This window comes from Coffea eugenioides, chromosome 6 (genome assembly GCF_003713205.1).
Source record: "Coffea eugenioides isolate CCC68of chromosome 6, Ceug_1.0, whole genome shotgun sequence".
NCBI lineage: Eukaryota > Viridiplantae > Streptophyta > Magnoliopsida > Gentianales > Rubiaceae > Coffea > Coffea eugenioides.
Window position 1 is genome coordinate 3,325,958 of NC_040040.1, and position 26,823 is coordinate 3,352,780.

At 38.5% G+C, this 26,823-nt stretch overlaps 4 protein-coding genes across 9 annotated transcripts; 2 read left to right on the forward strand and 2 right to left on the reverse strand.

Annotated features, from left to right (window-relative positions):
• The first annotated feature begins 1,094 nt into the window (after positions 1 to 1,094).
• LOC113773416 (ribonuclease II, chloroplastic/mitochondrial) lies at positions 1,095 to 8,584 on the forward strand. Of its 4 annotated transcripts, none has more exons than XM_027318061.1 (15): positions 1,095 to 1,521; positions 2,268 to 2,421; positions 2,552 to 2,665; positions 2,750 to 2,827; positions 2,896 to 3,027; positions 3,298 to 3,519; positions 3,679 to 3,864; positions 4,080 to 4,142; positions 4,225 to 4,331; positions 4,410 to 4,559; positions 5,442 to 5,601; positions 6,402 to 6,797; positions 7,105 to 7,329; positions 7,852 to 8,022; positions 8,105 to 8,584. In XM_027318061.1, the coding sequence occupies exons 1-14, from the start codon at positions 1,250 to 1,252 to the stop codon at positions 7,978 to 7,980; spliced, it is 2,388 nt and encodes a 795-aa protein (XP_027173862.1). In that variant the 5' UTR covers positions 1,095 to 1,249; the 3' UTR covers positions 7,981 to 8,022; positions 8,105 to 8,584. The 4 variants fall into 4 exon arrangements, with proteins under 4 accessions (XP_027173862.1, XP_027173861.1, XP_027173863.1 ...); XM_027318060.1 differs by having other exon boundaries at positions 7,852 to 8,002; XM_027318062.1 differs by lacking the exon at positions 1,095 to 1,521 and having other exon boundaries at positions 2,334 to 2,421; positions 2,499 to 2,665; positions 7,852 to 8,002.
• A 6,353-nt stretch (positions 8,585 to 14,937) lies between these two features.
• LOC113773417 (expansin-A6) lies at positions 14,938 to 18,022 on the forward strand. Its single transcript, XM_027318065.1, has 3 exons — positions 14,938 to 15,314; positions 15,563 to 15,881; positions 17,108 to 18,022. Exons 1-3 carry the CDS (start codon positions 15,161 to 15,163, stop codon positions 17,421 to 17,423), a joined length of 789 nt encoding a protein of 262 aa, XP_027173866.1. The 5' UTR covers positions 14,938 to 15,160; the 3' UTR covers positions 17,424 to 18,022.
• A 1,938-nt stretch (positions 18,023 to 19,960) lies between these two features.
• LOC113772987 (16 kDa phloem protein 2-like) lies at positions 19,961 to 21,103 on the reverse strand. Its single transcript, XM_027317500.1, has 5 exons — positions 21,031 to 21,103; positions 20,833 to 20,928; positions 20,613 to 20,757; positions 20,335 to 20,467; positions 19,961 to 20,049 (listed from the first exon to the last, which is right to left on the reverse strand). The coding sequence occupies exons 1-5, from the start codon at positions 21,101 to 21,103 to the stop codon at positions 19,990 to 19,992; spliced, it is 507 nt and encodes a 168-aa protein (XP_027173301.1). The 3' UTR covers positions 19,961 to 19,989.
• Positions 21,104 to 22,221: 1,118 nt separating this feature from the next.
• On the reverse strand, positions 22,222 to 25,953 carry LOC113774652 (probable serine/threonine-protein kinase PBL9). Of its 3 annotated transcripts, XM_027319237.1 has the most exons (7): positions 25,610 to 25,953; positions 25,390 to 25,515; positions 24,583 to 24,908; positions 24,175 to 24,310; positions 23,916 to 24,058; positions 23,656 to 23,779; positions 22,222 to 22,988 (listed from the first exon to the last, which is right to left on the reverse strand). In XM_027319237.1, exons 2-7 carry the CDS (start codon positions 25,445 to 25,447, stop codon positions 22,534 to 22,536), a joined length of 1,242 nt encoding a protein of 413 aa, XP_027175038.1. In that variant the 5' UTR covers positions 25,448 to 25,515; positions 25,610 to 25,953; the 3' UTR covers positions 22,222 to 22,533. The 3 variants fall into 3 exon arrangements, with proteins under 3 accessions (XP_027175038.1, XP_027175037.1, XP_027175039.1); XM_027319236.1 differs by having other exon boundaries at positions 25,390 to 25,953; XM_027319238.1 differs by having other exon boundaries at positions 24,583 to 24,945; positions 25,390 to 25,952.
• Positions 25,954 to 26,823: the final 870 nt, after the last annotated feature.

The following is a 26,823-nucleotide window of genomic DNA, read 5'->3' on the forward strand; positions in this document are numbered from 1 at the left end:
CTAATAAAATGTTGATATTAGACTATAATTCACAAAGGATTGTAATATGTATTTAAAAATTTGACCCTTTTTTGTTTGTTAAACTTGGATAATTAGACCATATAAACGAGAAAAAAAAAACACACATTTTTTCAATCTCATCACATTTTGCTTAGTTAGCAAGTTTGGTTTTTAGCAAGATGGTCTCAAAACTTATAAAATGTGTAATTAATTTCATATACCTTTAATTTTCATATATATTATAGATCACATTTTCTTCTCAAACAAGTATAGTGTTAACATGCAAATAAGATATTTCAGCAGTAACCTGTATCTTAAATTATAAGACAAACATGCACAATGCACAATTTGTATTTCGTTATGATACTTCTTGTCTTAGAAAATTGTAAAGAAAGGTTGAATTTCTTTATGCACATTTATTTTTATGTAATATTATTTATAAAATATGTAAAAAAATTTTGAACTCTGCTCTTAATTTTCGGGAAAATGGAAGTAGGCCGTTCAACCAACGGATCAATTCATGCAAAGATCGTGCCTTTTAATTTATAATACAAACTTCGCAAAATTCAACAAAGTTAATTAATTCACTAATAATACTTTTGTACCAAAGGTTGATTAGTGTGAAGAATGTTCGCACCAACGTACAAGATTATCAAATCAAATGTATAATGTTTATAAGTATTTCATTTTCAAATCAAATTAAACATGCTATGACATTTATTTCTATCTATGTATCATTCATTTTATAATATACATTCCTAGTCTTATTTCAGGATCCAACTTCCATAGAAAGGCAGTTCATAAATGATGGGCATATTTTATCATAATTTGAACTAGAATTAATCTTTTATATAGGGACGGTGTATAAACTTTCACTACTAGATATATGACACATAATTTAAATTTGAAAATCAAATTTTACATGTGTATCGTGCATCTAACCGTGATAGTGTATACACTATCGGTATAAGATTTACTTTTAGAGCGATTGCTAAAAAAATTTTGGAAGGTTTTTTTGTTTTTTTGGGTGTTTAATTCAACCACCCTCTAGCGTAGTAGTAGTCGGCAATCTAAAAGCACAATATTATCAACAGGCGACAGCGGGCATCCAATCCTTCCTTTCCTTCCTGCTCTCAATTGAAAGAAGCCCGTCCCTCTTCCTCTTCCTTCCCATAAATATTTCTACATCAACTCTTGATGCAGAAATTTTGTGCTGTCGTTTACAGAAATTAGTTAACTACGATAACTAATGGCGGTTCGAGTATTGAACACCCGCGTAACGTTTCGCTCTGCCGCGTCGCCGCCGCTCGCCGTTTTTCGGAGCTGTGTCCGCCAAGTCAGGACCGTGCGGCATCCCAACCACTCCAAATTAGGGCTTCATCTCTCAATTATTGGGTCACGGTGGTGTTTTTGTAGCCATGGTGGAAGCATTCGAAGTTACTCAGTTCAAAGTCTTGTCGACACTGTCATGGAGGAGCTGGAGGTCTTGCGCAAACGCCGCCAACTCCGCGTTTCTAACAAGTATCTACACTCCCACGGATTGTCATAATTTCATATTTTCCCCGCTGTTACGTAAATGCGGTTCTCAATTGCAATTTATGTTTTTACGAAGTCCTTATTATGTGCCAGTGCATATAAATGTTGAGTAAGTTCGCTGGAAAGCTTAGAGTGCCCCTATGTGCGTTTATATAGGCAATAATATGGTTTAACGCCTGAATTAATATGGGATGACATATCGTGCCTGAGCTTTGGAGAATTGTAAATTGGACTTGACATAAGTTTAACTTTGATTGATTTGATGGGAAAATAAAAGGGAAGACGATCAATATATGATTCTGGGCCGACCTGTTTTGCTTTTTCGCCTTGATTTCTTGAAGTGCTAACAGCAGGTATCGATTTTAATCATCTGTTGATTATTTGCATTGTATCTTCTGGGACCAGGAAGACTGATTTCAATGAAACTACCGTGTGTATATATATATATATATATATATATATTCTCTGGTAGTATGTATACCTCTACTTTTTCTTGACTTGGAGCTGGCCTGACGAGTGGAAACTCGTTTAAGATAGGTGGGCTTTCCTACTAACATAGGTCACCCATGACTTACCACTTTTTGGCGCCTTGTGATATATGTGTTCTGAATTGTTATCATGCCAGTATCTCGAACGTCTAGGTCCATTAAAATAGTCAACAGTGCCTCATATTAAGACTAAGGTTGGTCTGTTTCTTTATGGTTGCGGTGTTTGACAGAAAAATTCTGCAGGTTAGCAACTAGTGGGGAGCTTCTCCAAGATAAATTGGAAAAACGAACACTGCAGAAAGGGTTGCTGCTGGAGTTCAAGAAAGACACCGGAAGGGTATTGCTGGCTGTTGCTCAGAAACCCGACGGCAAGAAGAACTGGACGGTCTTTGATCAGGTTTTATTGAAACAATACGCTGCATGTCAGATATGTTGCTAGGTGTTAGAACTCATTCTTTTATTCCTTGTTTGTAGGTTTTTCAGGTTTTCAGGTGGTCTGATTGTTCTTTTGGTTCTTAATGATTCAGAATGGTGTCACAACCTCCATAAAACCACAACAAATAACATTTATTGTTCCGGGTATTGAGGACTTTGACCATACACAGATATCAGACTTCATTCAGAGAGCTCAGAGTAACTTGGTTGGTTCTTCTTACAGTTAAAAGAACATGTTTGCAGTTTTTAGCTTGTTGTAGTTGAGTTTGGAAATTCATCATTCATTGCAGGATCCAGCACTACTCGAGTTTGCATGGATTGAGCTGCTTGAAAAGGGCAAGTCAGTAACTATTGAGCAACTAGCTGAGGTATACCTATTAAAATTGTCATGGTTTCATCTTCTTGTTCTTCTAATGACCTTGGTTTATGCTAGCAGATGATTTTTGGTAGTACGGAGCCCCTTGAGAGCTATTGTTCCCATTTACTGCTGTCAAATGATGATGTTTACTTCACAGTTCTGGAGACAAAAGGTCCTTTCTCTCTATATGGTCCTCGACCTGCTGTTCAGGTATGTCTCATTGAGTAGTACTGCTTTATGTTGTAAGAAAATGTATTTGTGGTTCTTAGTCTTTCTCCATCTTGTGAATTATGCTTGGCCTTTTTGTTTGCATGATTTCCTTAGGCTAGTTTGCTTCCTTTAAAAAAAAAACGTTATGTTTGTTGGTCAAGGTCAATGTTTTCCCCTTATGGGGATGGGGTATTTACTTGTGCCAATGACCTTCAAGTTATTACTTGTTTATTCATAGTAAACTAAGGTCCTCTTAACTTGAACAATTAGGTAGAAGAGCTTCTTCAAAAAAAGCATGCCAAAGAATTGGCTGAAAGGGAGTTTCATGAGTTTATGCAGTTATTGAAATCTGCCAAAGGAATGCCTCCACATGCTAAACCCTCAAAGTCTTCGTGGAGAAGTGAAGAGAAAATTTGGCACAGAATTGGATCTCTTGAAGCTTATGCTATTGATGATTTCAAGAATGATGACCAAAGGAAAACTGCTGGGATGGTAACTTCTTTTATAAGCTAATATCACTTGATAGTATTCCTGTTCAGTTGCAGATCCTGATAAATCTTATTTATAATTGAAGGATGGTTATTTTTTAATGCCTTTCGAATTTGTGTAAAAGAGAAAGAGTTATATCATCTCTCCTATTGGTTTTGGCAGATTCTAAAAGAGATGGGGCTATCAAAAACTTCAGCAGCAGCCCTAAATCTACTCATAGACATTGGCTACTTCCCTGTACATGTCAATCTTGATTTATTGAAGTACAGCATTCACACTGATTACCCAGACAGGGTTTTAGCAGCTGCTGGAAGCCTGTTATCAGAATCGTATGACGACCTTGATGTGGTATACTGGCTTTGCAATTCTTATATCCTCTTAACACTTTTAAATTTTGCATGAAATTGAGTCACACTAGCTAGACTATATTTGCTCAAAGTAACTGGAAGATGACGGTTTTCTTCGGAATTAAGTTTAGAAAATGCAGTTATAGCTCCACATGAGATTGTATATTTTTTCATATTCTTTTTGTGACATAATTATTTGCTCATGGTTATATCTAGACTGTCAGATTAGATTTGACCCACTTGAAGGTTTATGCCATTGATGTTGATGAGGCTGATGAGGTAATTTTTGGTCTTATTGTGATCTCCTGTTTATCTTTATTGTGTTGTATTCCATAATGGATTTCCTCACAATCCATTTCAGCTTGATGATGCACTGAGTGCTACAAGGCTTCAAGATGGTCGAATTAAGGTTTGGATACATGTTGCAGACCCAACGAGCTTAGTTCGACCTGGAAGCATAATAGACAAGTAGTTCTTGTTTTTCATAGCAAGTCTTTTTCCAAATAAGCTGTAATAGGGCATTGCTTGATTTAATCTTGTTCTTAGAGAGGCAATGAAAAGAGGAACTTCCATATTTTTACCAACTGCAACCCATCCTATGTTTCCTGAGAAATTGGCGATGGAAGGCATGAGTCTGAAGCAAGGAAAACCCTGCAATGCTGTAACAGTATCTGTTATACTGCGACCTGATGGAAGGTGAGCACCTGTTAGCTAGTCTTTTTAGCAAATTTCAGTTTATGAGGTCCCAGCTTTGCATCTGCACTTCTGTTGTTACTTATCATGCCATCAAGCTTAGAGGAAAAGACTTCAGAGTTATCAGTTTAAAGAATGGGGAGGGCTTAGATCAAGAGAGAAGGGGCATTCCACTGCAAAGCATTGATTCTAAGTCCACTATTCTATAAATCAGAAAGAAATCCCGGAGAACCTTCGGCTTCCATTCTTTTCGCCTTGGGATTACTTTTGCCTTTAGAAGGCTGCACTCAGGGTGAGGATTACTTTGGTTTTCTAGATAAATGGGTTTTCTGGGCTTTGACCTGAAAGCTCTGCAATGTGTTTTCGAGCCTTTACGACAGGAGAGAGTATTTTGGCCTCTATAGAGAAACTTTATAAAATTCATTCCCTGCTTGGTTGTGTCTCTTGTAGGTGAGTGGATGTAATTTCCAGAGTGAAGGTTTTGATACTTTCATTCTTAACCCTTCTTTGTGATGTCAGTATGCATTTTGGGGTTGAGGAATTCTGAAGTTTAGAGAATCATTTAATTGTGCATTTTCATAGTTGGTGTATATGTGAGAGTGTCCATGAATCCTTCAGAATTTGCTTTTCAGTTGGAGCGAGTGATCTGAACGCATAATTCGAATTACTCTTACATGTTTGCTTAAAGATACTGTAAAAATTGATACTCTTGCATGTTTACCTAAATTATATTACCTTTTGATGTACCCAGCATCACTGCACGAGTTTTGCCTCATTTGAACGAATCATTTGTTGAATGATGAGCAACTATATAGATAGTAGACATTTCAACAAGGTTTGAGAAAAACTATTTTTAGCAGGAGTTTCACTTTTATGGCTTTATAGTATTGCAGAATATTCTGTGGACAATTCCATAATCAAACCAACTTACATGCTGACATATGAGAGTGCATCAGAGCTCCTTCTTTTGAATCTGGAAGAGGAGATTGAATTGAAAATTCTGTCAGAGGCAGCTGCGCTGCGATTCAGATGGCGGCAACAACAGGTCAATTTCTTTTCCCAAGGTTTTAACATATTCATCTCCATGGTTTAAATATATTCACAAAATTCTTGGTCTAGTTACCTCTTATGTTCATGAAAGATGTCACTGTTGTGGTATGGAGTATGCTATTTGCAAATTTACCAATCGTGTGTGCATGAAATTAACCAGGCTTCCTTCAAAACTTTCGAATATGCTATTTGCAAATTTACCAATAGTGTGTGCATGAAATTAACCAGGCGTCCTTCAAAACTTTCAGTTGTTCTTCACATATTTAAATTTTAAAATGGAAGAGGTGAAAGTTGACATGATTTTCTGGCCTTTAACAATGGCTACTTAATTTCCATGTAATAAAGTTTCAGTTAGCTGCACCAATTATTGAGTTTTCACTCATTCATCTTTACTGAATGGGGTGGCATCAAGCAACTCCTACAGAAAATGTGTGAAGTTCTTGCTTTGTATAATATATTCATGGCCTCTTTTTTGCTTCCCTTCGCATAAATCAAGCATGAGCCTTTAGCTAATTGAATTCATGAGAAGGCTGTGGCCAGCATTAAAATTTTGTGGTGGCACGTTTGATTTCTAGGATTTCCAAATTTGTTTGGAGCACTTATCATTTTATCATGCTTTGATTTTGTGAAAGTTTCTTCATGAGCTTCTTGTATATTTGGAGTGCAAACAGATTATCATCCACATTCTTCGGTGTTACTATTGTTTAAGGTTGTGATATTGCAAACCATCCATGTTGGCCAAGTGCCACGGTTTTTTGGTTCAAGTTGTAATTGAACTGAAAAAGCTTTGTGTAGGGTGCAATAGACACGGCCACATTAGAAACACGAATCAAGGTTGCAAATCCAGATGATCCAGAGCCTTTGATTAGACTATATGTTGAAGACCAGGCAGATCCTGCTATGCGACTTGTATCTGAGATGATGATCCTGTGTGGGGAAGTTATGGCCACTTATGGTTCTTGTAACCACATCCCATTACCATATAGGGGGCAGCCTCAATCAAATATTGATACATCAGCATTTGCCCATCTTCCTGAAGGACCTGTGAGGAGTTCAGCAATTGTTAGAATAATGCGGGCAGCTGAGATGGATTTCAGTAAGCCTATCCGTCATGGGGTTCTAGGACTTCCTGGCTATGTTCAGTTTACATCTCCCATCCGAAGATATATGGACCTCCTTGCTCATTACCAGGTAAGGTTTTTCGTTTAGTACATGGGGTGAGTATCATGCATATCATCTGTCTACTGGTGCATAGCTGCTTCAACGGTGGTTTTGACATTCGTAGCCTGTTTTCCTCCTGGAAAAGTAGGCTGTAACATTTCTTGAAGTGTCTCATAAACAAATTACGAAGTTTTTCCTGTCACAAGCCAAAAAGTTACAAATTGGTTAATATTTATTCCTTGACATACTATTTTTAAACATAAGCTAACAACTGCAACTGAGAAGGGGGCATTTGTTGTGTTCCATGAATTTGTTAAATTTTTTTGCCAATATGCAGGTAAAAGCATTTCTTAGAGGTGATTCTCCTCCTTTCTCAGCTGGTCAACTTGAAGGAATTGCATCTTTAGTAAACATGAGCACCCGAGTAGTCAGGAAGCTTTGCAACAGCAGTCTACGGTATTGGATATTGGAGTATTTAAGACGGCAACCAAAAGAGAAAAGGTTTTCTGCTTTGGTACTCAGATTTATTAAAGATAGGATGGCCGCAATACTCTTGGTGGAGGTAATGATGTGACAGTTAATATTTGAATTGAACTCATGTTTCTTCCTCCATTTGCTGTTGAGTTTTGTGTAATTGCCTTTCTTTTTTTTTAAGGTGAAAAAATTCTCCTAGAATACATGCTTGTCTGCTAGCTACAACAAATGTCAGACTATGTATGATACTCATACCGTTTACTTTGATTAAAGAGAATATAAAAGATTCTCCATAAAAACATGTTCCTGTTCTAGCTACGACAAATGTCAGATTATGTATGATATTGAGACCATCAACTTGGTTGAAGAGAAGATAATCAACTTTCCTTCATTAATGAAGAGAAGCACCCTTCATGAATGAGAACCCCCCACAAAAAAAAAAAAGAAAAAAAAAAGAAATTGAATAAAAAGAAAATTGTAAGTTGAAGAAAAGGAATCGAAAATGGTAAAGTAGAGAAAAGGAGTCGTCTCAGGGCTTTGTCAAGACGTGCTACCTGTTGCATTGTTCGTTTTCTCAGTCAAAAAACTAATGATGATGTACTCTTTCCAGGTTGGACTTCAAGCTTCTGCCTCAATGTCCATAGGTGTAGAGGTTGGTGACGAAGTTAAAGTTCAAGTGGAAGAAGCTCATCCACGGGATGATATTCTCTCTCTCAAAGAGGTTCCAGTGGCAGAATGACCTTTTGATGTTAAAGTTTGTGGTAAAAACACTGACTCTAAGGTGGTAGAGAATGGTGAATCTATGATTTGAGGAGAAGCAATCTCTTTTAAGATGCTGACACATCAATTTTGTTGAATGACAGCCCTTCTCTCTATGTTAGCTGGTACCTTCAGTTGGGCACCAGACGGGAGTACATGGAACTGTCGTCGAAGTCTCGAGGAGCTCCAGTTATTTGTATTTCACTACTTCAGAAGCTTAGGAGCAAAGCATGTACAGGCACAGCTAGAGGCCACATCATCTTTCATTATGCGGCACCACAATGCAAAACAGATGAAATCCTGAACTCTTTTGAGTTTTCCTCTTGACGTGTCGAATCCTCAAGGGCTGCGACGGAGTTTGATCTAAGATCACGTTTTTGGCTGGCATTAATGGGTGGGTGAGTTCAACACGGGAGCCTGTGAGTTCCCATCTGCTGGGAAATTCTGAGGTTGGGGAAAAAAAAAAGGTTATACAGGAACTGTTTAGTTACAAGCATTCGCGCGCTGTATATAGAGGTTCCGAGACTTGAAATAATGTCATGGTTTTTATGTTTTGGCAAGTCAGTCCACCCCTCCGTCGACAACTTCTTACTTTAACTAAAATCTTAATTAAGGTCTTACGGCGTTATCAAATTGGCACGTACTTGATTAAGATTTTAACATGCAGTCCGTAGGGAATGGTGTTTTGTAAACTTAGAAAGATCGTGGGCGATAACAATGCGTTGCCTTGACGGACGCGCATCGTCAATTACCATAATCTCCGCCCTTTTCTTTTGCACGTCAACAAAAGTTGTGTGCCTAAAACTTGGATGGCATGATCTTTGATGAGGGTTGGTGATTAGCTTGATTAGCAAGCGGATGGATCAGGATTGAAAAATGGTCCTACTACGTCTACACGATTTCAGCGTCTTCAAATTCTGTTCCTGGTGGGCCGATCATTTTCAAGGCCCAAACTAGCCATCGAATGAGATACCCATATTTCATTTAGAGTTACAGGACTGGGCTTATTCTCGTCCTTGATCTTCCGCCACTTGTTTTTTTTAAAGTATACAGTCACATTAAGGAAAGGTGTCCTAATATTAAGCTAGACTGTTAATATCAATTGTTTTTTATATTTACAGTTTAAGAAAGCCTCTGGATTAGTAGACCTAGGTGCAAGGTGCGTGTGCAAAAAAAAAAGATATTCGAATTTGAAAAAAATGATGTGTCTTCTAGCGTTAAAAAGAAACAAAAAAAAAAATAGATTATACATTTAGGAAATGTTAATCCTTGATATTATTATGACAAGTTAGGTCCTTAGTAGGTACCAAGGAGTACACAATGACGAGACGAAAGCAGCAGCAAGTACCATTGTCCAATTTCGAGGGTGCAACCAAATCGCCTAATCTGGCCTGTCTGAACTGTAGACGGAGCGCATTCGTACGGTTGATGGTGCGGTTGCTTTGGAAAATATTTTCCAGCAACAAAAAATCTGGAACAGCTCTTGTTGGCCCATAACTAGCAAACCCAGAGGTGGTTGTCATAAATACTCCTATTGCTTTGCAGCCGCTTTCGTGTTCCTGATGAATGATGATCACTTGGGTTAGAAAATGTACGAAATCGCAATTGACGGCCGAAGTTAGGAATCTTTAAAGACTAATAAAAGCGGTAAGTAGGTCATTTTACATCTTTAACATGCCTCTTTATGAAATTAATCGAGTTATTAAATATAGCAACAACGCACACAGGAATTTGACGTGCCACGTCGGCTGTAATTAGCATGCATTCACTCATGTTGACGAAATCCATGAATTGTCACTGAATAAACATGACACTTGACATAAATATAAAAGCGACACTGAATTGTCACTGACGGGATTCTCCCACATGCTCAGGATCATCTTCGCTGTCACTTCCATGCATAATGTGTCTTCGATCGAACCATGATATCTCCCCCTCCCTCCCTCCCGCCCTCCCTCAAGAAGATGATTAGGTGGCCTCTTGACTATTATATTCTTGATGCGGCAAAAATCAGTTACTACTTAGTAGCACTGCTGACTGCTATCGCTATGCTGCTCGATAGATTTAGAGGCAAAGCATAATTGAAATGCGGGGTGAAGAAGGTTCAGGGTTAGGACTGCTTAACGAGACGACGGACTTTAATGTTCATCAGGATTCTTGATCACACCATTATATATATATGTGTGGAACAGTGGAAGGCAAGCACGTGTGATCATCAAAAACATTTAATTCCCTCGTCTTGGCCCGACTGCTTTTGTATCTCTGTAATCTTTACTCGTGATCTGCTTTATCATCACATCACTGTGTTGTACGTGTTCATCTGAATATTGCACCAAGTCTTATCCGTGCATCACCGACAAATTAAGCAACAAAGTTTTAAACACTCGTTACAATCATTCAACATCATTTCATACGAATGAGACGAGTTGTAGGAAGTAAAATCTTTTTTTTTTTGGGAGGGGGGGGAGGAAGCATTCCCAAAGGGAGTACCTAATTGGAAATGGGGCAGGGACGGTTAATGGCCATGATCTGGCTTCAAAAATTTGTGCGGTTGAGATTACAAGTTATAACTCAATTTTCACACCATGTGTGGGACTCATAAAAATTTGCTCTAAAGTTACGTGATGTGCAAAAAAAATTACACGATGTACAAAGAAAGTTACGTGTAATTGAAAATGGGCAAAACCGTCCGGGACGATTGCACCTGCAACCGAGGTGCAACCGTCCGTGCCCCTTGTCCGTATCTAATTAACCAAGAAAAAGCATTCAATTGTGAAGTACATGCTACATACAGTTCTTTGAATTTCGTGAATTTTCCTGTCCTCTTGTCTAAAATAATTTTTCCGTACGTCATACAATTGTTGGTCATATATCACATGCACCGTACGTTTTTTTTATTATTATTTTTCCACGAGAGCATTGCATTTTCTAAAGTAGCGCGCATGTGGTTGGATTAAGGTTGTGTTTGGATTGTATTTTTCATGATTTTTCATGAAAAAATTACTGTAGCAATTTGATGTATGTGAGGGAAAAAGGTAATAGGAAAATGTGATTACGGAAAACGACGTAATTTTCCGACGAAAAATCGCAATCCAAACAATTTTTCATTTGATGTGGTCTATAACTAACTCATGAACCGTGGCTGGCTACGGAGGCGGCGGGAACCGTGATAGATATAAAGCACCAGCACTGTTACGATTGTACTAACGAGAAGTCATTTAGTGAGCGTGCGTGGTGGCTCGACAGTAGATTGTTTGGGATACTTTTTTTTTTATCTAATACATATATAAGATTAAAAAAATAATTAAAAATATATTGATAATACAAATAAGTAAAAATTTGCAAATAAACTAAATTACAATCCAAACAAAGTATTATGCAATTGTTTCCGGGATTATAATAAGCCAATTGCCATGTCGTCGTGAATGCATTTACTACTACTACTACTACATTTTTACTACCTTAATTTGTGGTCGACTTGATTTTTACTACTACTGCTACTCTATTTTTCTGGATTGTAAAACTCTGGATTGCAATTTGCTACTCAAATAGTGTTAACTTTTTTTGTCGTTGGGAGAAGAGATTTGTAACAACAATACTACTGCATTTCATTCTGGAATTAGTAGTGGAGATTACTTAAGTACCCCTATCCTACTAGGGTTATGGTAAATTTCAATAATTAATGTGAATTACTAGCAGTTCAATCAATGGTGGATTAATGCGTTTAATTGGGAATGTAATTTCAATTTCACTCGCCTGCCTTTGATTCATTTGCCACAGTCCTCCACCTCCAACACATATGTACGTACATTTCCTTAGTGTATATACAGATTAATAATAAGAAAAGAAGGGGAAAGTTGGTGTGTGAAAATCAATTATTGGATTCACATGCGTGTGTAGGTTTGGGTTGGGCTGCTGGGCCTTGACGGCGCCATTGATTCACTAAAGCTCATAATCTTTTCTTTTCCTTTTTTTTTTTTGGGGACTAGTGGGGGATTGGGGAGGGGGAAGGATTAATCAGTTGACATTCTCGTCTAACCAATGAGTTGTTTAATCTCCTAAGTTATGCCCTAAGATTTCACAAGAAACGATGATAGTTCAGTTGCCATATGGATGTTGTGTTGTGACGAGGAGACTTTTACGAAGGCACCCATTTTACGCATTCAATTCAAAACCTTCTTTGTCCTCTCACTAAATGACGCGAGTTCGGATTGCTATTTTTTACATTTTTTTTTTTTTGTATAAAAATGTATTGGAATGATTTAATGTATATGATGTAAAAAAATAATTGTTTGGTAGAAAAATGGCAATCCAAACACTTTTTAAAAAGTTTGTGGTTGGACAATATAACCACTTCTAGTAGAGATTGAGACTGCAGGTTTTGTCACTAGTTATATTGGTTTTCCTTTGTTGGGGTCTAGTGAAGATCAGCGCAGTTTGGACTTTGGATGCGCCTCAATAGTTGGAGCGTTTATGAGAGGCTGAAGCTTGTTTTGGCCCAACTAGCCACGAATTGAGAAAAAAAAAAAACTCACAAAGTTGGCAAGAAGTCATCAGATTCTCTTGATAGGGGGAAGGAAGTAGGTGCAGAGTGCGCTATAATTGATTGGGGCAAAATGCACAGATATAGGCATTGAGGGTGAAGATCATAATAGAGAAATGGTGCTTAATAAATGATTTCCTGATGCAATGGGCGACAAGCAGCTGGGACTGGTGGAAAAAGCGATCGATCGCAGGTGCCTGAATTTAATTTTAGAATCCGCCACCCCAAACCAATATGCTGGTGAGGGTGATACTTTGATCTCTCGAGCAAAAAGGACATAGAATAGAAGGGTAGATGAGGCTCCCAATTTGCTCACCGTCATCCTCGAAATCGTTGTTGTTTGCCTCCACTTTCAGAGCAGATGCCCGGTGGATCCTCCGTGCATTTGTTCCAGCTTAATCAATTTTCTGGACTAATTTCGTCTTGGCGGAAGGTGTCAACGGCAGTTGTTTACTGTAATAGGGAAGGAGATTAGCAGATGGACATTCAAAATATACGGAAGTTCATCCTTTTAAATCAAAGAAAAGAAAATGTCTCAGTTCATATTCGAGTAAAAACAGTAACTTCTACCAATTAGTTTCGCAAAAATCTCATAGTAAATTTTCTTATTAGGACCGGGCACATTGGTATGGAAGTGGCGGAGGCTCGTTCAGTAATTCTTGCAATTTCCCGTAACAAAACCTGCAAATCAATTCTCAGAGTGCCATTTGCCGACCCCACACATGCGCACCCAGCAATCATAGCCACGTGCGCATCAGGGTACAAAGCAATTTCCCTCATCTTTTGCCTTTTCTTCTTCTTATCATTATTGTTCTGTTTATCTATAAAATTATAAGAGAGAAAACAATAAATTTAACCTCCTTGTGACATGTCATCACGAGCCCGCGTGGATTGCTATTTTTTTGAAAATTTTATAAACAATGTATTTATAATTATTTAATATATATGTGGTAAAAAATATATTTATAGAAATGTAAAAATTTTTTAAGAAAAAATATCAATAATAATTAAATTTTTTAATAAAAAAAGTTTGAGTGTGTTCAATTTCAATCACCATCAAAAGTCAGAAACTATAAATTTCTTATAAAGGTTCTTAGAAATTGCCCACCAATAAGGTCTCACATCGTCAGTAGAATTCAAATGCACGATCTTTTATGAAAAAATAGCATTTTCTCATCAATTGAACAAACTTGTTTTGACTTCAATAATAATTACAAAACTTTGTAACGATGAGTTATTACTCGCAATAAATGACCCACGTATTTCCCTCTCCCTCGTCTTTGTCTCTTTGTGTTTTCTTTGTTACTATTTTTTTTTTTTGTTCTCTTTCAAAGGATGGGAAAGCTAGTGTTCTAACCAACAGCCATTTGGGTTGTTAATCATCACCAATGACTTAAAGTCTTTGTAGAGTAGAAGGCCAAAAGTTCAAACTTTACATCCCATCGCTTTGCCAATACGTGACTAAACGGTTGTGTAATATACCTATTTGATTCGATAGTGATTCAGTTCCCGTCGATTCTCACATTGGTCTAGTTGAGCTTTCTCCCTAAAATAGGTTAGAGTAGGAGACGCGCCCGTTTGATCCGATGGTGATTTAGTTCCCATCGATTTTTCTATTAACCCAATCGAACCTCCCTCTAAAATAAGGTAGAGTAGAAGTGGAGCAAACGGTGATAATTAACAAAAAAAAAAAAGAAAAGGAAAGCTGGTGTTCCAAATGGCAGGACAAAGAACATCGCCACATATATTTTTGTTACATTGTCAATATGATCCTTCTCCAATGATTATTTTCATTTTCTTATTTGATTGAGATCCTTCTCTAAAGCTGAAGGTATTTTAAACTTGTAAAACTTGACATTTACTGTAAAGTTATTTTGACGTTAACATTTGAGCTGCGGCATTATTGCAGCCTGGGAACCAACATATAGTTTGGGGAAGGATTATGGTGACGTTCCAATACGAGGAGACAGTGAAATAGCCACTTAATTAGAGAACATACTTGTGTAGGTTTTGTTTATTAACCCGGATCATACAGTATCTTCTACAGCACTATGATATAATGAGGCAAGAAAAGTTACTAACTATTTGACGAAATATGTAAATTTATGCTAGTTTTGGCTGCTCCACATGCTTTGCAAGTGAAATCACCAACCATATCAACCAATACTACACAGTACCTTCCCTTTTAGTGTTTCCATTGTCGATTCAAACTTCAAACCACTGGGAAAATCCACTAGGAGTTGGATCTTGTCCAACCAATAAAGGGGGGAGGAAAGAAAAAAAAAAAAAAAAAAAGGCCAAGAACATTAAATAAGGACATGGGGTGACAATCTTCCATTAATTACAGAACCCAGGGCATGTGATCGTGAGTGTTTTACGATTATACCCTCTCAGAGAATCACTGTGGTATGGAGGCCGTCCTTTTAAGTAGCCCCCTTTCCTCCCGCTTTTCACTGGAACAGAGTACCCTTTCCCTAGCTGCTAGCTAAAGCCCCCTACTCCACCAACAGAACACGGTATATGTATATCCTTCCAGTTTCAGTTTCAGTTTCAGTTTCAGTCGAGCCGGAGTGGTAATTACTCATAAAGTAATTGGTCAAGTGAGAATTTTCAAAAAATGAAAATGGCTCAAATGTGTCTGCTCTGCATTGCTGCTCTGCTCTGTTTCTTGACGGTGGTTAACGCTAGAATGCCGGGTGCTTATTCCGGCGGTCCCTGGCAAAGCGCCCACGCTACTTTCTACGGCGGCAGCGATGCCTCTGGCACCATGGGTATGCATGCATCATTCGTCCCACATCCTCCCCTCTATATTTTACACATACTAACTAAAATTTTGTACGTACTACGACTGTAGTATTTTCTTGAACCTCAGATTTTACTTATATGACATGTCCGTCCCCAATCGGTGCATGCCTGTTTTCACATAAACTCTGTAGTAGTATGCTAGTAAAAATACTAGTACTACTAATTATAAACTTTTGATTGTTTATAAGTATTTTGATTTACGGTAACTCATCAGGTGGGGCATGCGGGTACGGCAACCTGTACAGCCAAGGCTATGGAGTGAACACGGCAGCGCTGAGCACAGCGCTTTTCAACGATGGTCTAAGCTGCGGGGCCTGCTTTGAGCTAAAATGTGCTGATGACCCCAAATGGTGCCTTCCCGGCAGCCCTTCCATTTTTATTACGGCGACAAACTTTTGCCCGCCAAACTTCGCCTTACCAAACGACAACGGTGGGTGGTGCAACCCTCCCAGACCCCACTTCGACCTCGCCATGCCCATGTTCCTCAAGATTGCCCAGTACAGCGCCGGCATCGTCCCCGTCAACTTCCGTCGGTAAGTAGTTTCACTTTCACCACTCGCGATCCATCCATTGGATAAAGATAAACAAACCCCGATTAAGCTACTAGTTGTAGTTGTATATATTAGCGGGTCTCCCTTCGCTCTTTTCTCTATGGTGACATTTTTTTTTTCTAGAGCCTAGAGCACTAGACATTGGGATTTGAGTTTAGACCATCCGTACGATGTAAGCATTGGCTAATACAATAATATATGTGACAATTATCTTAGCAAGCCGAGCAAAAAGAGAAAAGTTATCTTTGTACTTGGACCATATACACATTAATTGCAACTATGTTAAAAAAAGGAGATTAGGAAAAGAAAAGTTCCTAAGGGTGAAAGGTACGCAGAATGGTTAATCAGTACTCAGTAGTAGTAGTTATTTTGGTTCCGTTTCTGTCTCTTTTCTTTTCCCCCCTGTTCTAGTGGTGTACTAATTTGACAGGCACCAAGCAGTGTCCCTTTTTTTTTGTCGGTTAATTAATCTGTGGAGTGCATTTGTTGGCAAAAAAAAAAAAAAGAGTTAATCTGTGGAGTGCTACTGAAAATTTTTTCATCCTAAGCTGGTTGTGAGAACTGAGAAGGGAATCCGCCAATTCTATTTGTAGTTGTGGTCCACCCCAGATTCAGAGATGCTGGACGCGTTTTTGCGTCGCTTTCACCATTTTTCAGTTAGTAACAAATTACTACCTACCAAAAATTTTCACTCCTATCATCCTCTGTTGTTCTGTGCCATGCCATGGTACACTAAAACCCGGATTCAGTCCGGAATGGACAAATGCCACTTGATTTTATTCTTTTTTGAAAATGGATTCGTATGCTAAAGTGCAGCCCAAGATAACGCCGGGAGATCCTGATGTGGGTTGCCGATCCTTGAGCAATTCCGGTGACGAGGGCAACAGCGTAGTTTTATGAACAATATCTGGTGTCGATGCAAAAAGCCGCACTGTCATGGTGGGGCCTCATTACCTGAATTACCGGTCAATAACCCCAGTCCCTCCCCTTGTCCCCTGCCCTAAGGCAAAAACTGTAAGGTGCATGCAGCAGCAGCATCTTCTTGTGACAAACCATGATAGCATTAAAGAACCTATTACGTAACGTCGTGCTTAGGATTTTTTTTTTTTTTTCTAGTATATATAGTACTAGTGTTTATTAGGTACGTTACGTTTTAATGATCTTAAAACAACTTTTTGGTAAAATAAAATAAAATATGGTTTTTGCAGGGTCCCTTGCAGGAAGCGTGGAGGAATCAGGTTCACCGTCAACGGCTTCCGTTACTTCAACTTGGTTCTGATCACGAATGTCGCAGGTGCAGGGAATGTGATGCGCGCCAGCGTGAAGGGTACCCGCACCCAATGGCTGCCCCTCAGCCGCAACTGGGGCCAAAATTGGCAGTCCAATGCCCAGCTCGCGGGCCAGGCCCTGTCCTTCAGAGTCACCACCAGCGATCGCCGTACCTCCACCTCATGGAACGTCGCACCACCTAACTGGCAATTTGGCCAGACCTTCGTCGGCAAGAATTTCCGAATTTACACTTAAATAATTAACTTTCAACCACCACCAATTCCCGTAATTTAGTACTAGTAGTATTATCAATCAATTAAATTAAGTAGTTTCTGGATCCAAGTAACAGTAGTAATACCCTATTTTCACGCTCTGCCGCCTTCGCAGTTTTTCTTTTTCCCCCTTCTTACCCCCGGAAACTATTTTGGAGCAAGCAAGCGCTAAAAGCAAGCAGCGCCATTTTACCCTACTAGCTGCTTATTAGGCATGGTACTGCACTACCAGGAGACTATTAATGGTGGTGAAGAAGCACTTATAAATAGCTATAGGATTGTACTGTCAAGTGGGCTTGCTTACGGTAAGCTTTGTCCTTTCTTTTTGACGTGGAAGCCGCCATGACTCTGCAAGTTTGGCTTGGAGTCGTCTTTTTTTTTAAGTATTCTGGTGCTGTAGCCTTATGGGCAGTGAAGATATGCCGGCAGCAGCAGCAAAGTGCAAAAGCTGTTTGTAGGGGCTGAAGTGGCTGCAGGGAAAAGCATGATCCCGGTGTAGCCCGCAGCTCCAGTTATATTCGTATTCAGTATTGATATTACGATGAACACCATTAATATATACTACATCTATAGCTTTTGGTATGTTTGTTCTTTTCATTGTGGTGAATGGATGTAGTAGAAAAGATGAGGCATGAATGCTTTAATTTAATGCACTGCTACTAAGAATTTGTGTTGGGGGTCGGTCGGTCGGTCGATCGAATTGATGGTGCCTTGGTCACTGCAAAATGGTTTCAGCGACCACCACGACCATCATCATGGCGGCATTCGGGAATTTGCACTTCCTAATCAATGAGGAAATCAAATATTGTCAGTTACCGCTAAACTTCCTGCTGGGACCGGGATGTACCCAAAATTTCAAGAAATTATGGCAGGCTTTGCTCGTGCCAACAACAGCCAGATGTAAATTTTCAGCATATGAAGTCAAAGTGACATAAAACTCCCGTTATCGTACCTCTTATGAGTCTTATCATTTGGAATCTCTCTCCCAAAAACATGTTTTCGACATTCACTTTTCTCTGGATAGATCTACTGAACTCCGGCTATGGATCACGCAAAAAGCCAAAATCCTTTTTAAGCTTTTCTTATTTTATTTTATTACTGGTAACCCAAATTTGGAACTCTGGATATGGTCTTTATATCACCTTATCATCGCTTTTTTTTTTTTGTTGTAGATTATTCACTCGTTTTGTGTTTCCTTCTTTTTCTGGGACAGAGACAGCGTTGTTCGTGTTGGGATCTGATAGTCTTTTCAATTGGGCCCTTCAGCATTTTATGCAAATTGTTGGGCTCTCGACCCTTTCCTTTTCACATTCTCGCGAAGAAAAAGTAATCCTTGCTTAGCATAGAAACGGGATATATACCTCATCCTTGCTTGGCAGAAGATGGGACTTTCGGCAGGAAAAAATCCACGATCCAGGGGTCAGGACCATGTGACGTTTGTCTCATAATCGACTGGAGGAGGATAGATTCCCATTTTATGTTTCCTTTAGCCTTTTCGAGTGGTTCTTAGATAAATGAGGCATGGTTTCCAATTTTGAGCTTATGCCATGGAGGACTTCGAATTGGGTTTTCAGAATTTTTAGTGAAACATTTTTCAAGTGATCACGTGGAATCAATCATGGCATCATAAATGAGATATTCTTGCGTGCTAGTGTGCTGAAGTTGGAGCTCGCAACGTTCAGGATTTGACTGCCTTTGTGGTAAGAATCAGTTGTGCTTTCCCAAGCACAAAGCTAAGCATTGACCAGCACTAGTTCCGATCACATCCCTAGTGGCACCTGGTGTTAGCTTTGCTACTTTCTCAATACATTTTTCTATAAATAAATCTTATATACATTTACCATATATACACTGTCACAGTTGTTGGATATACAATACGTATATAAAATTTGAGTTTCAAATTCCAATTTCGAATTATGTATCATGTATCTAATGATAAAAGTGTATACACTGTAAGTGTATAGAGAATTAATCATTTTCCTGTTTAAATCTCATGCCTTTAAGATTTATTCAGCAAAGAATATATTAACTGTAGTCGACTGCCTATTTATCCCTGAACCTAAAGAAATATAGAGTAAATCATTGACAAATACATAGATTAGACAAAAGAATTTCACAGTGCTGTACTAGTAATTAAAAGAAGGATCATGAGAAGTTTGCTCTTGAGGAAGTTCTTCACAGACTTCTTTTATTTTTGACAATCTAATTTTTGAATAAGATTTGAATTGAATTCAGTTAAGCTGCATTTGGCTCAGAGATACTTGGCATAAGATTTGAAATTCTTTCACATTTTTCCAGTTATTTGGATTATTTAGGAGGTATTTGGGCTCCTAATTCATAGATTCTTTAAGTGTATTTTAAATATAGAAATAATTAATGAATTACAAACTCAAATTTCTCCTAAACAATTTAAACAACAAGAGGAATTTTGCAGAGTTGCAAATCTTTCCCTGATACAAACAAAGCCTTAGTGATTGACATTTTCATTGGTTCTGGTAATTTGAGAATTTCCTTTTTTTTCTCGACTCGCTTGTCCTTAATAATTCCATTCATTCTTGATTAGCGCATTCCTTCCGGCCTTCAGGATTTTCTTCTATTCCATCTTTGATCTGCATAAATATTAAATAGTAGTACATCAATTGAATTAACCCAAAGTCATGCTCAAAATAGAACTTAGAAAGGCAACATCTCTCCACGCTTTTAATTTAGACGCAACTTTTAATTATAGGTTCTTTCAAGTAGTTGCAAAACTGGATGCAACAATTATTCTCAATCTTTTGCTATATATGGTCGTGGCTACAAAAAAAATACCTTATACTTTTAGGCCAAACATTATTTATTAAAATTTAAGAATCCAAATGTCAAGCTTGAGCTTATAAAGTATGAAGTGTAACCTTGGTGAAGGTAAATGCAACAGAAATTTCTCCAGAGTAGGACTTGTCCGATTGAACAACTCTATAGAGGCGAGGTTGAACTTCAAGCTTCCCCTTCTCTGCCCCGATTGATAGTATATCTTTTACGTACACCCTACATGCACCAAGTTATTAATTTAAACACCATAAAGAGAAAAAATTATGTCAACAGCATATTACAGTCACAAAAATTGATGCAAAAAGAAGTGAAATATTATATATATATATGTATATATATATGTAGAGAGGAGGAGGGTTACGTAGATTCGCCAACAAAAACATCGTCGGTGAACTTGTGTTGGTCCATGACGCGAAATATGATCTTATACACGCGATCTTCTCCGCCATCCGGATACTTCACCTCAAACGCGAATTTCTCATTCCACTCTCGTTTGTTTCCTTTCCCTGCATTTTTTTTTTTATTACCAAATTAAGTTCAAAGTTTTCGAGAGCTAGATAACATACTAATATGGGGATTACCTTTGGCTACGCAGCTGGTACGCTCCTGCTCTCCGTACAGGATGTGTACGTAAGGCTTTGTTGCTAGATTACAAGGATTTAGGCAATTTAAGCAACCTACGAAGAATATGTTTTTTTTTTGGTTAAAAAGAAAAAAAAAAAACGAGGTTGTGGACAGATCGAAATTCCTTAGAGAATAAAGAAGAGATATACATATACCAGGAATGCATTTGTCTCTGTCTCTGATACCTTGAGCTTCCACCAACAGGACCTCCAGCCTGCCGTTTGCCATCCGAGTTTAGGAAGATGATCAGTAAGTAGTGACTTCTCTGGGCATTTTTAAAGCTGCCCGGCGGACCTAATGCTAATGGATTAGGTAGGCTGACCAAAGAGGTTCTAAGAAAATTTTTCCTGAAAAGCTGTCTACGTAAACAATAAAGAATTAGGAGCAAGTGGGATTTGTTTCGGATCCATATTAAGTTGAAATTGTATGACAAAGCCGTAGTTGGGATTTATGACTATTGAGTAATCGATGACTTGGAGATGAAGATCAACATGTAATATAGCAGCTAAGCTTCCTTAAGCAGGCAGCTAGCATTTGATACCGCGTCAATTGGACGTTGCGGAGCTGGACCATTTGACGCAGGTTACCCGAAAACCAACCCGTTCCTTCATCCAGCTGTGTATTTTGACTGCCAAGAAGACAGCAAACTCCCGTCTTTTTCTTTTTCTTTTTTCCTTTTTTCTAAGGGTGCAAACTCCCATATTTAATTTCAGGAAAAGGTGTGGGAAAAAAAACACAAGAATTAAAATACTACATAGAAACCGCGTGTAATATTACTCCTACCATTCATCAGACATCAATCAGATCAGTTGTTTGTTTGTGTAATTCTAATTACACCACATCTTACTTTTTACGAATTCGTAGTATATCAACTTCTTTAGGTTGTGGTTATTACATAATCTCTCTTTTTTTTTATTCACTCGTTTAATTAGAAGTAGCAAAAACAAACATGCAACTTTTGAGTTCAACCGTCGTAAGGTGAATTCCAAAACCGTCAAACAAAACAAAACAAAACAAAACAATTAGGTAGGCCAGGACCATATATTGTGGACAATTTTTCTACGCGGCAAATTATTCTTTTGCCAGATTCTTTTTTACTTTTGCTTTTCGTTGTTGGACTTCAAGTCACCCAGGGCCAGGGGCCATGACAGTTTGGGCTCCCTTGGGCTTCTCTAGGCAATGCCATGCACCAAAAACCAAGGGGCTTGATTAGTAGAACGAGATTTGGGTTAGATGGAGATTAAATTGGGATATCTTCATTTGAATCTACGTCTTCTTATCTAAAACTCCGGGCCAGCAATCCAAAAATTCAAGCACCTGCTGCTAAGCCCATGAAACAAAATTAATAAATAAAGGGTCATGGACTACACATATAAACAGAGTGCTTATAGCACACATGCAAAGAGTTCAAACGCTACAAACTACAAAATTACAAACCAAAGAGCAACAAGTTCCTAATCTTTCCTCGCAACATCTGATGCAAAGATCCATTTACCAAAAGCATGCAAAACCCTTGCATTACAAGGAAGGAAGAGCAGCAGCTTTTTAAGCCTCGCCATGACCACCGTATTACTAAAAAGCAAAAACTGTACATCACTTGGGAATATAGCAAAAAATTGATCAATGCTCTCGCAATGGAATTGTCTTTCCTCCTTCCTTCAAGCATAAAGTGGCGAAGCTGAAGGTCTAGGGTAAGCCGTCATTCCAGGAGCTTCTTCAGCACTTCTTCTGCAATGCCTAGGCCCACCACCTGAATTGCCATGCAGATTTAACTGGCTGTCCTTCTGGTCATGGTTTGATGTGCCTTTCAAGTCCTGGAGCTGCTCTAGAGTTGTTACAACCTCGTCCATGCTTGGCCTCACCTTGGGGTCCACGGACAAGCAGTGAATGGCAAGATTAGCCACCCTCAGTGCTCGACCCATGGAATACTGGCCTTCAAGACGGGCATCCAGAATGCGGAAAATTCGGCGTTTGTTGGTAAGGTAAGGTTTTGCCCACTCCACTAGATTGTGTTCCCCAGTTGGACGATTCTTGTCTATTGCTTTTTTCCCAGACAACATCTCCAGAAGAACAACTCCAAAGCTGTAGACATCGCTCTTTGCAGTTAAATGACCTTTTCAGCAAGGATAAAAGTTAATAATGGTGCACATTATTATGTTACTAAAACCAGAGTGAGTTCCATCAATCAATTGTTTACCATAAAAGTTAATGAGAAATAAATGTAAACCAGAAGAGTGATAAAAATGTCCATCTCTTTAACAGCAAGGACAGAAGGTTACGGAAATATCATACTTCATGGCCAGTCACATCCATGCTCATCATATTACCGTCATGTTATATGTTTATTCCTTGCATCATGATCACATCACCAATTTGTCACAGATTTCCCCGTATATATATATGCATGTGTGTGTGTGTTTGCGTGCATGCGTGTACACACACATACAGACCGACACAAGTTGATCACCCATCAGATTGTATTCTGCAACAGTACTACATCATCTTCTTCTGAACAGAGTATCAAAGTGTAATGACTAATCATCTTTCAAAATAATTGTTTCTTTAAAAGAATTTTGGTTGCAGCAATTTACAAAAGAAGAGTTCACACACGTGATATAGAACATGAAATGCCATAAAACAGAAACGCAAATCAACCGGAACAATGGAGGAAAGCTAAATACAGAAGCTTAGCAAAAAATGTTCTATAGCATGTATTCAAGTCGGGAACATGAAACAAAGATACAATGACAATGGTATTATGACACGCTAAGTTGATTTACCTGTTGATAGGTACTCAGGGGCAGCATAACCATAGGTCCCCATAACCCTAGTAGAGACGTGGCTCTTATCACCAGTTGGCCCATCCCTGGCCAACCCAAAATCAGAAAGTTTGGCATTGTAGTTCTGCAGAATTAAACCAGAAAAAACAGCAAGGGAAATAGAAATCAGAAGACAGATACTAGTCATGTCATGCGTAATAGAAGCAAGAAAGTTCATTATCTGTTAAAATATTATGGAAAATGGTTCTCGAATCACATACGGAGTCAAGGAGGATATTGGAAGTCTTGAAGTCCCTATAAATAACTTTTGTTTCAGCACTGTGAAGAAAGGCAAGTCCCCTGGCAGCGCCAAGAGCAATTTTCATACGAAGGCTCCAAGAGAACGGCTGGAAGTAAGATCCTTCTGATTGAATGAAAATCAACATGTGAGAGAACATTTCCATTATTAATAGATAGAATAAACCAGGAAACTCTTGTCACAACTAAAAGGTCTAGTCCTAAGAGGACATAAGAACCTACTTCTGAATAGATGATTTTCCATGCTACCCTTGGGCATGAACTCGTAGACCAAAAGTCGGTGGTCATCCTCCAAGCAGTACCCGATCAACTTCACAAGGTTAGGGTGACGCAGCTGCCCAAGATAATTAATCTCGGCCTGCAAATCCAAAAGTTCAAAAAGAAAAATTAGCTAGTTGACAGGTGAAGAGATAATTCTTCAAAACTTTAGTGCAATATGAATCACTTTAAGTGTGCCTAAGTGCTGTGTTGACTTAAAAGATTCAAAGTATTTCTAAGAAGCCTACGTAACAAGCAAGGCCAAAAAAAAAAAAAATTTTTGTGTCATAAAGTACTTGTGCTACAAATAACTTGCCTCCTATCACTTATGAATAAGAATTGAGGATATGCCAAAAATTTTAGATTGCTCACCAGCCACTCCTTGTGCCCCTGCCAACCATCTTGGTTTAGCCTCTTCACAGCTACAACTATCCCAGTCCCAGGCTTTGATGCTGCTTGGGATTGCTCATCAATCCACCCCTTGAAAACAGAGCCAAAGCCACCTTCGCCCAAAACACTGTCAGGCCTGAAGTTTCTGGTAGCTGCTTTGAGTTCACCAAAGGCGAAGCTCTTCAAGTTGGAGGACTCCAAGATCTCACCCTCACTTCGAGGGGTCTGACACATGGAAAATGAAGAGGCCTTGCTGCTCAAATTGCTCGTCTGAGTCCCATCCTCACTCACATTTCGTGAGTTTACTTCTACACACAGTCCAACAGCTAAGCGATACGAATAGAACTGAGAAAACAAAACAAGCAGCTAGGATATATATGGTACTTTTTTTTCCCACAGGCCAAGACAACGTGTAGGTCATACAAAATGAAACTTCGTGAACTGCATAGAAGCACGGTAAAAAGGACCCTACTCGTACTGAAGTCCAGCTAGCAGTTACAACCCAAAAATAAAAAGTACTTTGCAGCTAAGAATTCGCATCACCTAGTTTAGACTTTAAAGTCAGTTGAACTAGATAAACCTCTAATTGAAATAATCCTAGAAAGATTCACTTCCTAATCCACACAAGATAAAAGAAGAATGAAGACCGTGGAAAAATACCAGATTAAACAATTTAGCTAGCTAAGATTGATGGATTATACAATAATGGCAAAGAGAGACACCTCCTTCCTCATATTTCCTTCAATTTGTATACGTGAAGAACGGAAGCGAAGATGAAGGGCAAATTACCTGTACCAGAGGAAAATGGAAACTCAGCCTTGACTTGTTGGCTCAAGCAAATCCCCATGGAAGCAAAGCTTCAAAAAAGAGACAGCAATTCTTCGCTCCAGAAACCAAGCAAAGCGCAAGAGCCCACTTCAGGATGTCATTCATATATGCATAATAGTATTAGATTATATCACAACCTGCTGCCGCAGTTGAGTTAAAACACATAAACAAACTTGAATACCAGCACTAGCACGATTGTAACCACCCCAGAACTTCTGTGAATCCAGATCTAATGTGAATTATGCCTCTCCTCCCTTTCCTCGAGTTAGGTATTAGCCGCCAACCACACCTCCCCTTTTCTCTCTTACTGTTGAGAAGAATCCGTGGAAAGAAGAATGATTGATAGTATACATGTAGTATTTTGCAAGCAGCTCACGTTAATTGAGGAGTAAAAAAGGAATGGGTCTCTGATGAGAGAAAAGTTGGAAGTAGAAAGTAGAGAGTTGGAGAGGGGTTTTTATTTTAATTGCCAATGGTTAAGACGGAAAGAAGGAAGAAGGCTACTTTTAGACCCTCGTGGGGAATGAAGGTTGACTCGCCTTTTAGCTTCTTCTTCCTCTCACTGCGTTGTAAGATACTTATTAAACAAGCAATTGATGACAACTGAAAATCAGTCAAAAAACTTGACGACTAGGGCAGCGGACTACTAGGTGGGCTGTGTGATTCATTTCACAAACTTGACGGATGTTACGATTAGTTCCGACTAATATTCGTTTGTCATTGGAATTTTTTGTTTGCTCATTTTAGATTCTAGCCGTTTTGTCGGGCTTAAATGGTCTAATTCAGCGTGCATTTTAGAATGGAAAATCAGCAGGTTGATTAGTAAATCGTTGTTTACTTAGTCTATCAATGGCTAGATGGAGCTAAAATGATTACCTCTACTCTTTGTCATTGAATCCAATTAATGCTCAAAATTTTATTTTATTTTTTACTGCTAATTTATCTTCACAGTAGCAACTCCCAACTTTAAAGTCCGTTTGCACAAACTCGAGAGAAAATTTTGCACTATGATGGTGAAAATTTTATGTCTTGAGAGATTTTTTTTCTTTCTTTTTTTTTTTTTTTGTAAAAATTTGCAATCCAAACAAGGTCTTAAGTCCTCACTTCGAAAATATATCAACATTACAAGACAATGAACCAACTCTCTCTGGAGGAGTTGGTCATCACATTAATTGTGGGGCGGGAGATTTAATGGTCTTGTTTGGACAGTAATTTTTCAAAGAAAAATTGCTACGTTTTCCGTAAACACATTTTTCAATTACCTTTTTACCTCACACATGTCAAATCGCTACAGTAATTTTTCTACAAAAAATCTAGAAAAATGCAATCCAAACACAACCAAGAACCTTACCTCCTACTAATGTGCCTCTATATGAGAATTATTCTAAATTCATA

Excerpts from the sequence above, each read along its gene's own strand:
- LOC113773416 (XM_027318061.1), top strand. The coding sequence starts at position 1,250 with ATGGCGGTTCGAGTATTGAACACCCGCGTAACGTTTCGCTCTGCCGCG. Across the intron at positions 2,422-2,551 it reads ACTGGACGGTCTTTGATCAG|AATGGTGTCACAACCTCCAT; the intron begins GTTTTATTGAAA and ends TTAATGATTCAG. Across the intron at positions 4,143-4,224 it reads ATGTTGATGAGGCTGATGAG|CTTGATGATGCACTGAGTGC; the intron begins GTAATTTTTGGT and ends AATCCATTTCAG.
- LOC113773417 (XM_027318065.1), top strand. The coding sequence starts at position 15,161 with ATGAAAATGGCTCAAATGTGTCTGCTCTGCATTGCTGCTCTGCTCTGT. Across the intron at positions 15,315-15,562 it reads CGATGCCTCTGGCACCATGG|GTGGGGCATGCGGGTACGGC; the intron begins GTATGCATGCAT and ends GTAACTCATCAG. Across the intron at positions 15,882-17,107 it reads GTCCCCGTCAACTTCCGTCG|GGTCCCTTGCAGGAAGCGTG; the intron begins GTAAGTAGTTTC and ends TGGTTTTTGCAG.
- LOC113772987 (XM_027317500.1), bottom strand. The coding sequence starts at position 21,103 with ATGGCAAACGGCAGGCTGGAGGTCCTGTTGGTGGAAGCTCAAGGTATC. Across the intron at positions 20,929-21,030 it reads CAGAGACAAATGCATTCCTG|GTTGCTTAAATTGCCTAAAT; the intron begins GTATATGTATAT and ends TATTCTTCGTAG. Across the intron at positions 20,758-20,832 it reads TACCAGCTGCGTAGCCAAAG|GGAAAGGAAACAAACGAGAG; the intron begins GTAATCCCCATA and ends AAAAAAATGCAG.
- LOC113774652 (XM_027319237.1), bottom strand. The coding sequence starts at position 25,447 with ATGGGGATTTGCTTGAGCCAACAAGTCAAGGCTGAGTTTCCATTTTCC. Across the intron at positions 24,909-25,389 it reads TCCATTTTCCTCTGGTACAG|AAGTAAACTCACGAAATGTG; the intron begins GTAATTTGCCCT and ends GACTGTGTGTAG. Across the intron at positions 22,989-23,655 it reads CCCTGAGTACCTATCAACAG|GTCATTTAACTGCAAAGAGC; the intron begins GTAAATCAACTT and ends CTTGCTGAAAAG.